The sequence below is a fragment of the Ranitomeya variabilis genome, chromosome 4 (genome assembly GCF_051348905.1).
Source record: "Ranitomeya variabilis isolate aRanVar5 chromosome 4, aRanVar5.hap1, whole genome shotgun sequence".
Taxonomy (NCBI): domain Eukaryota; kingdom Metazoa; phylum Chordata; class Amphibia; order Anura; family Dendrobatidae; genus Ranitomeya; species Ranitomeya variabilis.
In genome coordinates this window covers 283,977,314-283,990,280 of record NC_135235.1, presented here as the reverse complement: position 1 = coordinate 283,990,280, position 12,967 = coordinate 283,977,314, and the positions used below count along the sequence as shown (strand labels likewise).

Here is a 12,967-nt window from a genome sequence, read left to right as displayed (position 1 = left end):
CATATATATACAGTCTCTCTCTATCTATCTATCTATCTATCTATCTATCTACTTAATCCAGCTGAAGACCCTCATTCTGTAAAAGAAAAAAGAGAAAAAAGCAACAATATCCCATACCTTTCCGGCGCTCAGTCACGTCCCACGCTGTAAATCCATCTGAAAGGGTTAAATAATTTTACATCCAGGAGCCTGCTAATGCAGCCATGCTCCTGGCTGTAAAAACTGGGGAATGAATTGAAAGCAGGGGAACGTAGCATTGTAGACTTGTGGTGCTGTGCCCCTTGCTGGCATAAACTCATATGAACTCTAGTGTGGGGATTTTTCTGAATATTTTCTGTTAGTGTAACCTGTCAGTGTGATTTTACTGTACACTGCTCTGAATTGCTGGGTTTTCTCTAGAACACCACTGCGTATTTCTCGCAAGTCACACTGCTGGTCCGTGTGTAATCCGTATTTTTCTCACCCCCATAGACTTTCATTGGCGGAGTTTTTGCGCAATACACTGACAAACGCAGCATGCTGCGATTTTCTACGCCAGTAAAATACGGCCGAGAAATATACGGCAGATAGGAGCTGCCCCATAGAAAATCATTGGTCCGTGTGCAATGCGTTGTTTTTGCGCCTCTCATACGTCTGTAAAACTCTCTAGTGTGACGCCGGCCTAAGGGCTACTGCAGGAAAATCTGGTATTCAATAGTATTGGTGATCAATTGGGTCCGTTGCCTTCCATGAAATGCACATTCGTCCTCAGATTCCCAGAGCTTCTGCATATTAAAGGGGCTTGGTTTGCACAGTCATCCTGTGCGGACAAAGGCCAATCATTCATATATACCTTCCCACCACTTTCCTTCATTCTTCACCTCCCCTCTCCTTTGACAGCATTCTCTTCATAGAGCCAGAGAAGGGTGGAGATAGATGTAAACCATGTGGGGGGCTGTCACTTTGAAAACTGCTTTCATGGATTTTTATTCTGACTCTGATGAGTTGTTTTTTTTTAGATCAAAGCGCCCATGTTCTTGCACCAGGACCCTCTGTGTCGGCCAATGCACAGATAGGATCACACTGCCATACGGTGTACCAGACATGTTTGCTTCTAATGGTGTCTTATTGACCATTATGACTGTATGTTTAGAACTCCTGGAATTTTACCTCCCACAATAATAAACTTGTTCACTAATTGACAGAATCCATCTTTTTAATATTATGGTTTTTTTTTCTTTCCAGTATCCATTGATACCATCCAGGAGGTCTGTGAGGGGAAGCAGTCTGAGATCTTCCAGCGTTACGCTGATGGCAGCTTCGACCCCAACTGTTGTTTCAGTATCTACTATGGGGATCACATGGAGTCTCTGGATTTGGTGTCCTCAAGTGGTGAAGAAGCTCGGACGTGGATAACTGGTCTGAAGTACCTGATGGCGGGGATCAGTGATGAAGATAGTCTGTCTAAGCGGCAAAGAACCCGTGACCAATATCCTTTTGTGCAAACTAGTGCTGGTGTTGGATGATGAGAGGTCTATATTAGTGAGAGCGAACGTGCTTGGATAAGATGTTATCTGAGCATGTTCAGGTGCTAACTGGATGACTTCGGCTTGCTCAAAAAATATGTTCGAGTTCCTGCGACTGCATGTCTCGGGGTTGTCCGACAACCGCAACAAATGCAGGGATTGCCTAACAAACCGGACATCCCTGCATGTCTTGCCACTGTTGAACAGCTGGGAGACATGCAGCCATGGGGACTCAAACACATTATTTGAGCACGCCAAAGACACTCGGTTAGCACCCGAGCATGCTCAGATAACACCTTATCATAGCACATCACTTGTATAGACCTCTCATATTTACTAGTCCATGGTCTGTGGTTTTTAATATTTCTTTTTATAGTGTATTGGGTCTCCTCCAATTCCAATATTATGGGTCATTGATGCATCAACTTCTGCCTCCTATGGCTGTATAAGGTACCAATATGTTCCTCTAATTCTATACCAAGGCAGACAGAAAAAGATCTGTAACACACTCTCTTATATACTATTTATGGTGCATTGCTTTGAGGGGGGAAGCATATTGTGCATCATTTGGAACCATAGTGCAGTACATGGACAAGCCTATAGGTTCTTAAAGTGTAGAATAGCAAAGTCCTTCTAAAGTAAGAAACTTCCAATTTACTTATTCTGAAAAATGTTCCCTGCTCTCCAAATAACAGGTTCATCATTTTATTGTTTACTGTTCATTGTCAGCTGAGGTTGGAGTGTGACGCCCCAGGGTCCTGGTTGTCACAGTGGCATTGCTTTCCTCACGGGGAGAGTGATGTCACGCTTGGAAGCGATGGAAGATTCCTTTTAACAGGTAATTAGCACATACAACACCGTTCTGACTCTAGGTTTGAGGGGAGCTGCTCTCTCTGGTTGGGAGGAGGAGTTAGTTGCTAGGCCGTTGCTAGGCAGTTGGGAAGAGTTTGTCAGTTGATACCGAACAGCAGACTGGAGCAGTCTGAGGCAGAAGGATGGGTGAGGGGCCGTACAGCCTGAGATGCTGTAGCTCCTAGATAGCAAGATACAGAAGGAAGAACAGCCTTTAGCTAACGTGCCGGAGAGCAAAGCCCTGGCTTGTGACAACAGGGGAGAATAGCTGGGACTGGTCTACATCCCTGACTGAGCGCAGACACCGGTAGCTGGAAGACCGAGGCTTTTGTGGGACTTAAGACACATCGCAGAAACCGGCAGGACAGCTGAATTATATATCAACTGTTCGCCCTAACACCCAGGAGACACAGTGACACATAGAGCCCGGGTCATGATAGAGATCCTGTAAAAAGGCTCAAGTCACCTGTCATACGGGTTTGTGCCCCAGTTTAACAAAGGACAGAGATAACTGAGACAACCTTGCTACAAAGCCATAGGCAGTAAGGGACTAAAACAACACAGCGTTAAAAGGAAGGCTTTTAACTCCACCTGATAAAGCTGGACTCTGAACTCGCTTCCAAGCCGGCCGGACCTTGCCTGAACCTGTGATCTGTGCCCTGGACTGTGGCTACCTGCTACCATCAGTAAACCAGGTAAAAATACTGCACAACTGCATCCTTCATTCTTTGCTGTACCACTCACCATCCCCCATCTATTCACTGGGAGCCCTGGGGACCTACTTCACCTGTGGGAAGTTATACCATCTGACTGCCATAACATCACCCCAGAGGACCCCTTTAAGCAGCATTGGTCATCCCTGACCGAATACCACAGGTGGCGTCACAAACTTTATTTATTTAAAAAAAAACCTTTAAAGACCACCCCTTTAACATGGGCGCCCAGGACCACGGACCAGGTCACCGCCGCCGTGACACATCCCTTTAAGTACCAGACCCGGTACCGAGTACCCCACGGCCCTGGCGGGTGACTCAGGTGCAGTGTCGGGCTGAGATTGGTGCAGTGTTGGGCTGAGGTTGGTGCAGTGTCGGGCTGAGGTTGGTGCGGTGTCGGGCTGAGGTTGGTGCGGTGTCGGGCTGAGGTTGGTGCGGTGTCGGGCTGAGGTTGGTGCGGTGTCGGGCTGAGGTTGGTGCGGTGTCGGGCTGAGGTTGGTGCGGTGTCGGGCTGAGGTAGGTGCGGTGTCGGGCTGAGGTAGGTGCGGTGTCGGGCTGAGGTTGGTGCGGTGTCGGGCTGAGGTTGGTGCGGTGTCGGGCTGAGGTTGGTGCGGTGTCGGGCTGAGGTTGGTGCGGTGTCGGGCTGAGGTTGGTGCGGTGTCTGGCTGAGGTTGGTGCGGTGTCTGGCTGAGGTTGGTGCGGTGTCTGGCTGAGGTTGGTGCGGTGTCTGGCTGAGGTTGGTGCTGTGTCTGGCTGAGGTTGGTGCAGTGTCTGGCTGAGGTTGGTGCAGTGTCTGGCTGAGGTTGGTGCAGTGTCTGGCTGAAGTTGGTGCAGTGTGGGGCTGAGCTTGGTGCAATGTCGGCTGAGCTTGGTGCAGTGCTGGCTGAGCATGGTGCGGCATTTACAAGATCTTTCCAACAGAGCTTGTAAGTACTGCTTTGAAGTCTTCTGGGTTTGCTAAAGAGTATTGTTAGCATTCAATCCCAGCCAGCTTCAGTGACATTGTGCATCTAGTGCTGTGGATCCATAGAGAGAGCATGGACTCCTGATAGAGTTCGTGCTTAAGCAGTATCCTGACCCTTCAAATAATATAACAAAGAACTTGACACACAGATTAGATTCAAAATTATTCTTCTGCGTAGTAGGCTATTCTTCTGTTTCAACTAATTGACAATCTGTATATTTGATGAAGGACAATTTTTATATATTTGCATCTATTCTGAGTGCCAAGTTATTTTCTATATATGATACTGTAGAGGCAAAGCTGCCTCATTATGCAGCATCGGGAGATCACATTTTGGGCCAATGGTCCAAACTGTCAGTCAAGCAGGTACACGTCAGCCAAGAACCAAGAAGCCGGGAGGCTGAAGAGAGATGAACAAACAGGATGAGAATAACCCTTAAAGTCTCTAGGCTATGCTATCACCGGGATTCTAACCTATGGGATCCCATGAATGAAGGGGGCGCAGCTTTGTGTCCCTTTTGCAGGTTTTCTCTATACAGCTGTGCTCCTAGAAGCTGCAGTCTGTTAATATTGATGGAGCTGAGCTGCAGTGGGTGGTCATGTTAGAGATGAGTGAATATGTTCGGAAACTGTTGCTGAATCCAAATATGCCATATTCGTGCTACATCGGTACCCTATTCTTGCCGAATTTATGTTTGACGATCGTTTCCGAACATATTCCCTCATTTCTACTCCCATTGACTACAACGTCATTCGGCTTTGTTCGGTGAATATTGCAAATACAATATTCACCGGCGATCAAAACAGAATATTGAAACATTCGCTCAACTCTGACTCTTGATCGCCCCGATACAAGAAAAAAAGTAGTCAGTGCAACGATGTTACAAGATGTTCATACAAGTCTGTGCCAGGAAGCCTTCAGTCAGAGGTTATTAGTACAGATTTGTTTGGCCTTAGCATTTCAAATTCTCTCGTTGTTTGTGGAGTTGTATTGATGAGCTGCCAAAAAATGATGATGCTGTAAACCAATAACTAAGAGACAAGAATGATAAGAGCTACAGAAATAATGGACAAAACGCCTTTCTGCCGGTGAAGTCAGACATGTGGTATTGGATATTTGGAGGTAGTAGATATTAAAGGTGCAGGGGTGACAATTGCCTCTGAACTTGGAGTTTGAGGGGTCGTAACTTTACTCTTTCACATGATGGTGCCGGTATTGTAGATGACACGCGGTAGCGGGGGGCCCGGTTGCAGATATTGCTTTGAGGTCAATGGCGGTGATATGGCGGCTAGAGTGGCTGCTCCTCATTTTAAGAAAGAAAGCATGTCCCTGTCAATTTGCTGGGTTCAGACAACACAATTATTTGAATGAGGGTCCCAGGGAGAGGCATGGGAATGGAGCAAATTCCAGCATGCACTGTATTGCTCCTTTGTCTATGTGGCTGATTGAAAAGGGCGAGGGCAATTCTCATCGGCCCCATAGACCTCAAACGGAGCAGTAGGAGATGTGCTCGAATGCTGAAACTTGCAAACTCCTCCTCACTAAGGTCGACTCAGGGCCTGCGTTATAGTCCTCATGAGGCCCCCAGAGATCAGACATTTACTGTATATGCTCCGGATAGGAGATAAATGTCCGTTGTTTCTCAAAGACGTTTAGCTTTGCTTTTATGAGTGATGCTCATGTTTATAGCATTGTAATGTTCTTTACAATTGTAGTCGTTTTATCATTTTCTAAAAGCATGTTGAAATCTGTCCGATTCTGATGTAGCTAGCGAACATACCAAGTATGCCCCTAAACCAGTGTTCCCCAACTCCGGTCCTCAAGATAGGTCTTTAGTGTTGCCCAAGTGATAATAGCATTAGATAGAAAGGCAAGAATTCCATCACCTGTGCAATACTAAGGAACTCCTGAATACATGACCTGTTGGTGGATCTTGAAGACCGGAGTTGGGGAGCACTGCCCTAACCTATACCGAAAGCCATAGATGTTGCTGGGCCAGTATGGCTTCTATAGATTCGGTCCACCTGACAGCCTCACTCTCTTATAATCGCATTGAGACATTCATCCTGTATAGAGAAGTGGTAATATGTGCGGAGTAATATAATTTTCTTACATGATCTTCAGTTTTGCTCCTTAACTCCTGCCAAATATGGTTGAAGCAGACATTTGACGAGGCCGATAAGAATGGAGATGGCAGCTTAAGCATAAATGAGGTTCTACAACTGATGCACAAACTGAATGTCAACCTGCCTCGCCAGAAAGTGAAGCAAATGTTCAAGGCAAGTATGGTTCTTAACAGTAATGGCCCTATTTTGTACTGTCATAAAAAATGTCTTCTAAAGTTAGTAGTTTGGTCAAGATGTCAGAAAATTGAAAGATTAATTACGTATACTTTTGGTAAATCATTTTTATTATGTTGCTGGCTCGTTAATTCAGAACTGATCAGTGGGGGTCTAGGTTCTGAGACTCTGCCTATCCCTCCTATCCTTTGCCTCTCCCTATGATCCTCTCCCTATGATCCTCTGCCTCTCCCTACGATCTTCTGCCTCTCCCTACGATCTCCTGCCTCTCCCTACGATCCTCTGCCTCTCCCTACGATCCTCTGCCTCTCCCTACGATCCCCTGCCTCTCCCTACAATCCCCTGCCTCTCCCTACGATCCTCTGCCTCTCCCTACGATCCTCTGCCTCTCCCTACAATCCTCTGCCTCTCCCTACGATCGCCTGCCTCTCCCTACGACCTCCTGCCTCTCCCTACGATCCCCTGCCTCTCCCTACGATCCCCTGCCTCTCCCTACGATCCCCTGCCTCTCCCTATGATCCCCTGCCTCTCCCTATGATCCCCTGCCTCTCCCTACGATCCCCTGCCTCTCCCTACGAACCCCTGCCTCTCCCTACGATCCCCTGCCTCTCCCTACGATCCCCTGCCTCTCCCTACGATCCCCTGCCTCTCCCTACGATCCCCTGCCTCTCCCTACGATGTAGTTTGTACCTACTTATTTCATTTTGAATGTTTTCTCCATATTGTCCTGTTTATTTTATGTATGTTTTCATATGTTTTATGATAAAGTATCTATTCCTCATTTACTTTCATATGGTGTGCAATATTTCTAGGAGTTGATTTTTTTTTAATGGCCCATGGTGATCATAATAATAGTAATAATAATAATAATTACAATAAAAATCATATACTTAACTACTTGACCCCTGTGTACTGCGGTCTTTGGCTGCAGTGCTCATGGGCCGGCAGATTACGCACTGTTGGGTCACTGATTGGCTGCAGCAGGCACAAATTATCTGAGCCTAAAGAAAGAGCTACCATAATATTCTTCTGACTCAGATATCATTTGACCACTGCAGCCAATTAGTGACTGCTGATTGGCTGCAGTTGTCACTTGGCAGAAGAGGATGCAAGATGACTGGCTGGGAACATAAGGAACAGTATTGTGATCGCTTCTGGCCTGACCGCTGGGTCTCCCACCAATCCTGAGGACAGCAGTCCCATAGAAAATTAATAGAGGTGCACATGTTCAACTTTTGCTCCTTTCAGATGTGGCCCTGTATTGAATATTTATGGCTGTCCCGTTGGTTAGACCTCCAGCGATCAATGTGATCCCCTATCCTATGAGATGGCACATGAGGTGACCACTGCACCAATCCCATAACATCCCTCGCCATAAGAGGAAGTAAAGAGACTATTGGGGAGCATGAGCTGCAGTACCAAATAATGGTGGGGTCCAGTTACAGAGAATGGGATCTTCTTGATTTTATTGTTAATTTTTATTGTTAAAATAAAATGTATTGGGCAATCCCTTTAATACAATATTTGTGGTGGCTGCAGATGATCTGACTGGTCTGTCACTGCCATTCTCGTAATATTTTTGTAATTATGCCAAGAGAAGGACGCCGTTCAGCCTAGGACAAGTCTTGTTATATTTGCTATACAGACTGGATCCTGTCAGGTCTCTTCCTCCGGGTGCCGCTCTCCTGTGTGAGCGGATTACTGTCACTTGTGTTGTAGGTAAAGTGACATCTGGTATTTTCTAATAACTATAGAGTTTAATTGCCATTTTGCCTTTTTTTAATTAGTTCTAGAAAGTTTGTGTTAACACTGCTGGTTATTTAGTAAAGGAATATAAATCCCCAGCTTCCAATTATCAAGGACTGATCTAGTGTGAAAATTTTGGAAAATAAATATTTGATTATGGCTTGTTTGGTATGAAGCCTTGCTAACAAGTTGTGCCCCTGACGCGCGTTTCCAGACGGGTATCCCCTGCACATTTCTGAGCAGCTGCTCACCAGGTGAGGACTAGCACATGATAGATAGATATATAAATATAAATAAAATAGCTCCTTATTCACTGACAGTGGTGTCCTGCTTCCTTTTTTGGACTACTAATATATATATATATATATATATATATATATATATATATCTTTCATCATATAACATAACATTGATCGCTTGGCATGAACGCAATGGAAGTTCATTAGCATTTTTTGATAACGAGGAAATCCTAAAGATGGATATTAAACAGTTTCAATCAGAAATTATATTGCAAATTAGGTGTAAAATTTCCAAACTTTTTGCTATTTGCAATAAAGCTAGAACCATTTAACTCTTTAACAGCTGCCAAAACGCCTTTTAAGGGAAGAGTTAGACGGCCGTATAACTCGAACGAGTATCGCAATGCAATGCTCGGACTGGCCGGCGGCTCTCCCGACCCCAGAGTAGTGGCTGCTTATAAACACACGCAGTTGATTCAGCTTTCAATCATGACCGCAGCATCTAGATGGTTGACAGAGGGAAGGCTCCACTTTAACACCTTGGATGACCTGCGATGGCTGCGGAATGAAAAACTTGACCCATGTATTTGGTGCCAGTAACTTTTCTTATAAGCTGACGTTTCTTGCAAGTCATAGAAAAAAAAATTCTTCAAGGTCAGTGACTGTCTCCAGACACACAGGCCAGGGTTACACGATTAATTATGGTCACCAGCAGAGCGATAAAATAGTAGCGTTAGTGCCACAGAACTTCCTGTTTTCCAACAGCAAACAAAGTTGCCGAAGATCTTATGACCATTAAAAGTTTTGGCAAAGTTGTTGTCCAACTGGTACAGGTTCTTTAAGTGATCGGCAAACAAAAGTAGACTTGTCTATTTTTGATCTGGCTCATGTATCAATAAATCTGCAATGCAAGTCTGTGGGTGGAATGGCGCTCAGATATGGGTGGAACGGCGCTCAGATGCCATTTTGGTTCCATCCCAGGGGTGGATATATCATTGGTGCAGCCCAAGAGATGAGGAGGCCCATTTTTACCTCCAAAACAGCAAGGAGCTTCTGTCATGGCAGAACTATTGGACTACAAACTTCCAATATACTTTTCTCGCAAAGAGGTCGTATCTGGCACCGTTTCATCCACTACTGTCTGATTGGAGAAGCTTAAGAGGTTTCTCTTACTCTGAAGGTAAAAATTGATTTTTTTGACCTAACTCTGCTGAAAATCTGACAAAAACTGGTCTTTTCTTTTGCAGGAGAAAAATCATGTCTGAATAAGGCCTAAGGCAGAGACAGATAGTTTCCTTGTTTAACACAATAGCTTTTTCCTCTTTTTCCTACGGTTAATGATAAAGTTCTGGAAAAATAGATCTCGGCAAGAAAATACTGTAAGCTCAAGCCGGAGCCTTTCTGCTGCCCCGCCGCTCGCTTCCGTGTGATTGACACACTCGATGTTGTCTGATCTTTTCGGCTTGTCAGATAAAGAGGATCAGGAGATTCTCTGCTGGAGTCTACGGTATAGGAGCGAAAAAGATGTGCACCGTCTGGTTGAAAATAATGAGAATAAGGAATTTTCCTGTGTGTGAATCTGTGTCACAGATAGAAAGAAAAAAGAAAAAAAATTTTGCCTGAAAAGCTTCGTTTGCAGGCGGGTTAGAAAGTTATGGGTCATGAGTGCACGCAAGTTCTCTTCCCGTGTCTTATCGGAGAAGAGTTATGCCGAGCATTGAGCCAAAGGTTAGGTATGTTGTCGGAGGGTTTACAATATAGGACATGGAGAATCTTATGAAAAAAATAATTGCCTTATTAAGAGAGACTATAAAGGATAATCATTGTTTCTATTAGTCGTTACTTTTTTATCATACCTTGGTGGGGGGTGTAGAAACCCTGGAGCTATTGGTGACTTTGAAGAACTTTCTTTTAGGCTCCATGGCTGGGGCATTTATTACCTTAGGCGTTCAGCCTGAATCTCACATCAAAGTGGAAACCTAGTCCAAACATATTCTATGTAGCTGGATAAAAAATGGATGATTCTTAGTGGTTAAAGGAAATCTGTCGCATTGAACATACAGTCAGAATTTCCAGCAGAAGGCTCCAGAGTAGAAGAATTTGTAGGAAAAAAATGCATTACTGGTGATAAGTCAATCGATTCGATGCAAATCAAATTGTCAATGTTTATATATTTTTTTAAATTGCAGAACTTGGCAAATAAGAACTATCTGTGATTTGATTTGTGACTCTTTAAAAATAGCCATCGCCATTACAATTTTCTGGAATGTATGGATCACCTGGAAAAGGTTCACATGACCATGTGTGCATTGCAGGATGGACTTCCCCATAATGTCTTGCAGCTATTTCATCATATAGTTCCTCCTGATTGGCTGCTCTATATCAAGGCCTGTATAAAAGCTGAGGCACGGAATGCAGCAGCCATTTTGGTGTGAATCTGCATAGTGATGGGACTTCACAGCTCAGCAATAGAGATATGGAGAGACAGCGAATTATTAAAAATTACAGATAGTGTGTGTGACATGACAGTGAAGAAGGGTTACCATTCAATTACCCATAGCCAAATATGATGACATTATTAAGACTGTCTCCGCCATCAGACAAATCGAACATGAAGAGGAAGTTTGGGCTGCAGCTGATCCCTGGCTTCCTCTTCATGTTCGATTTGTTCGAAGATGGAGACAGTGAGGTCAGTACTGATTGGCGTCACATGTCACAACACTGGACAAGAGTCCTAGAGAGAGCGGGTGCCGACACCACAGGAATGGCACCAGCACGGGAGTTGAGTATAAGCCTTATTATTCCAAGTGAGCGATATGAGATAACGTTGCTTTAAAGAGCTTGAAAATAATTAGAAGCAGTCATAGGTCATAGCAGACTTCAGTGTTGTACACGTATTTTGTAGTCCCTTTTCCACCCAGAAAACAGAAGGACCCCACCGGAACAGAGACCAAGACTGAATTCAAAGTGACTACATTTGCCTCATGGAGGTTCTTAGGTTGTTTCAATCCCGCTTTTTGTTGACTTAGATGGAAACTCCAGCACAATTGCACACTGATATATGTGAACGAGACTTTATATTTTATAGATTTTCTATAGACATACATGAACTTGGAGATTATACAGATGTTTTGGAATAGTTTGGTACCAGATTCTCTGGTAGACCTGGTCTTGGCAAAGCTACTATAGCGTCATAATGTTTTCCTGTATGGCTTACTTTTAAAGCATTGTAGGATGTCATGCCTTTTACAAGCCGTGTAGCTGTCTGTACATAGTGTACAAGGTCTGTCAATGATGTGTACAATGGTCATCTACTTTCACAGGATTGCTGTGAAAAGGTTGGTACACAAAATGAGAATGCTTGGTCTGGGGGAAAATGTGTGTAAATGGGTTAGTAACTGGCTTAGTGATAGAAAGCAGAGGGTGGTTATAAATGGTATAGTCGCTAACTGGGTCACTGTGAACAGTGGGGTACCGCAGGGGTCGGTATTGGGACCTGTTCTCTTCAACATATTCATTAATGATCTGGTAGAAGGTTTACACAGTAAAATATTGATATTTGCAGATGATACAAAACTATGTAAAGCAGTTAATACAAGAGAAGATAGTATTCTGCTACAGATGAATCTGGATAAGTTGGAAACTTGGGCTGAAAGGTGGCAGATGAGGTTTAACAATGATAAATGTAAGGTTATACACATGGGAAGAAGGAATCAATATCACCATTACACACTGAACGGGAAACCACTGGGTAAATCTGACAGGGAGAAGGACTTGGGGATCCTAGTTAATGATAAACTTACCTGGAGCAGCCAGTGCCAGGCAGCAGCTGCCAAGGCAAACAGGATCATGGGGTGCATTAAAAGAGGTCTGGATACACATGATGAGAGCATTATACTGCCTCTGTACAAATCCCTAGTTAGACCGCACATGGAGTACTGTGTCCAGTTTTGGGCACCGGTGCTCAGGAAGGATATAATGGAACTAGAGAGAGTACAAAGGAGGGCAACAAAGTTAATAAAGGGGATTGGAGGACTACAATACCCAGATAGATTAGCGAAATTAGGATTATTTAGTCTAGAAAAAAGACGACTGAGGGGCGATCTAATAACAATGTATAAGTATATAAGGGGACAATACAAATATCTCGCTGAGGATCTGTTTATACCAAGGAAGGTGACGTGTTGTGTATCCGCTTTTTGGGCTCCCCTGGTGGTTGCTGGTGGTATTGGTGACTTGTTTGCACTTTGCTGCTTCTGTTCACCTGCTTCCATCAGCGTTTGGGAGTTTCCTATTTAGCCTTGCTCTCCAGTCATTTCCTTGCCGGTCATCATTGTAACCAGAGCCTTCGGTTGCATGTTCCTGCTACTAGTCTGCTGATCAGCTAAGTGGACTTTGTCCTTTTGTTTTGTATCTTTTGTCCAGTTTGCAGTTTTTGTATTTCTCTGTAGCTGGAAGCTCTTGCGGGCTGAAATTGCCACTCCTGTGTCATGAGTTGACACAGGAGTCTTAAAGTAATTTCAGGATGGTTTTTGAAAGGGTTTTCAGTTGACCGTGAAGTCCTCTTTTGTATCCTTCTGCTATCTAGTAAGTGGACCTCTCTTTGCTAAATCTACTTTCATACTGTGTATGTCTTTTCCTCTTAAT

General features: G+C 44.3%; 1 protein-coding gene across 1 annotated transcript in view; it reads left to right on the top strand.

Moving 5' to 3' along the window:
• Window positions 1–12,967, top strand: part of PLCH2 (phospholipase C eta 2) — a 694,774-nt gene that overhangs the window by 521,584 nt on the left and 160,223 nt on the right. Inside the window, exons 4-5 of the mRNA XM_077250076.1 lie at window positions 1,225–1,470; window positions 6,187–6,314. Coding sequence (XP_077106191.1) covers window positions 1,225–1,470; window positions 6,187–6,314 — 374 coding nt within the window. The remainder of the gene's footprint in view (window positions 1–1,224; window positions 1,471–6,186; window positions 6,315–12,967) is intronic.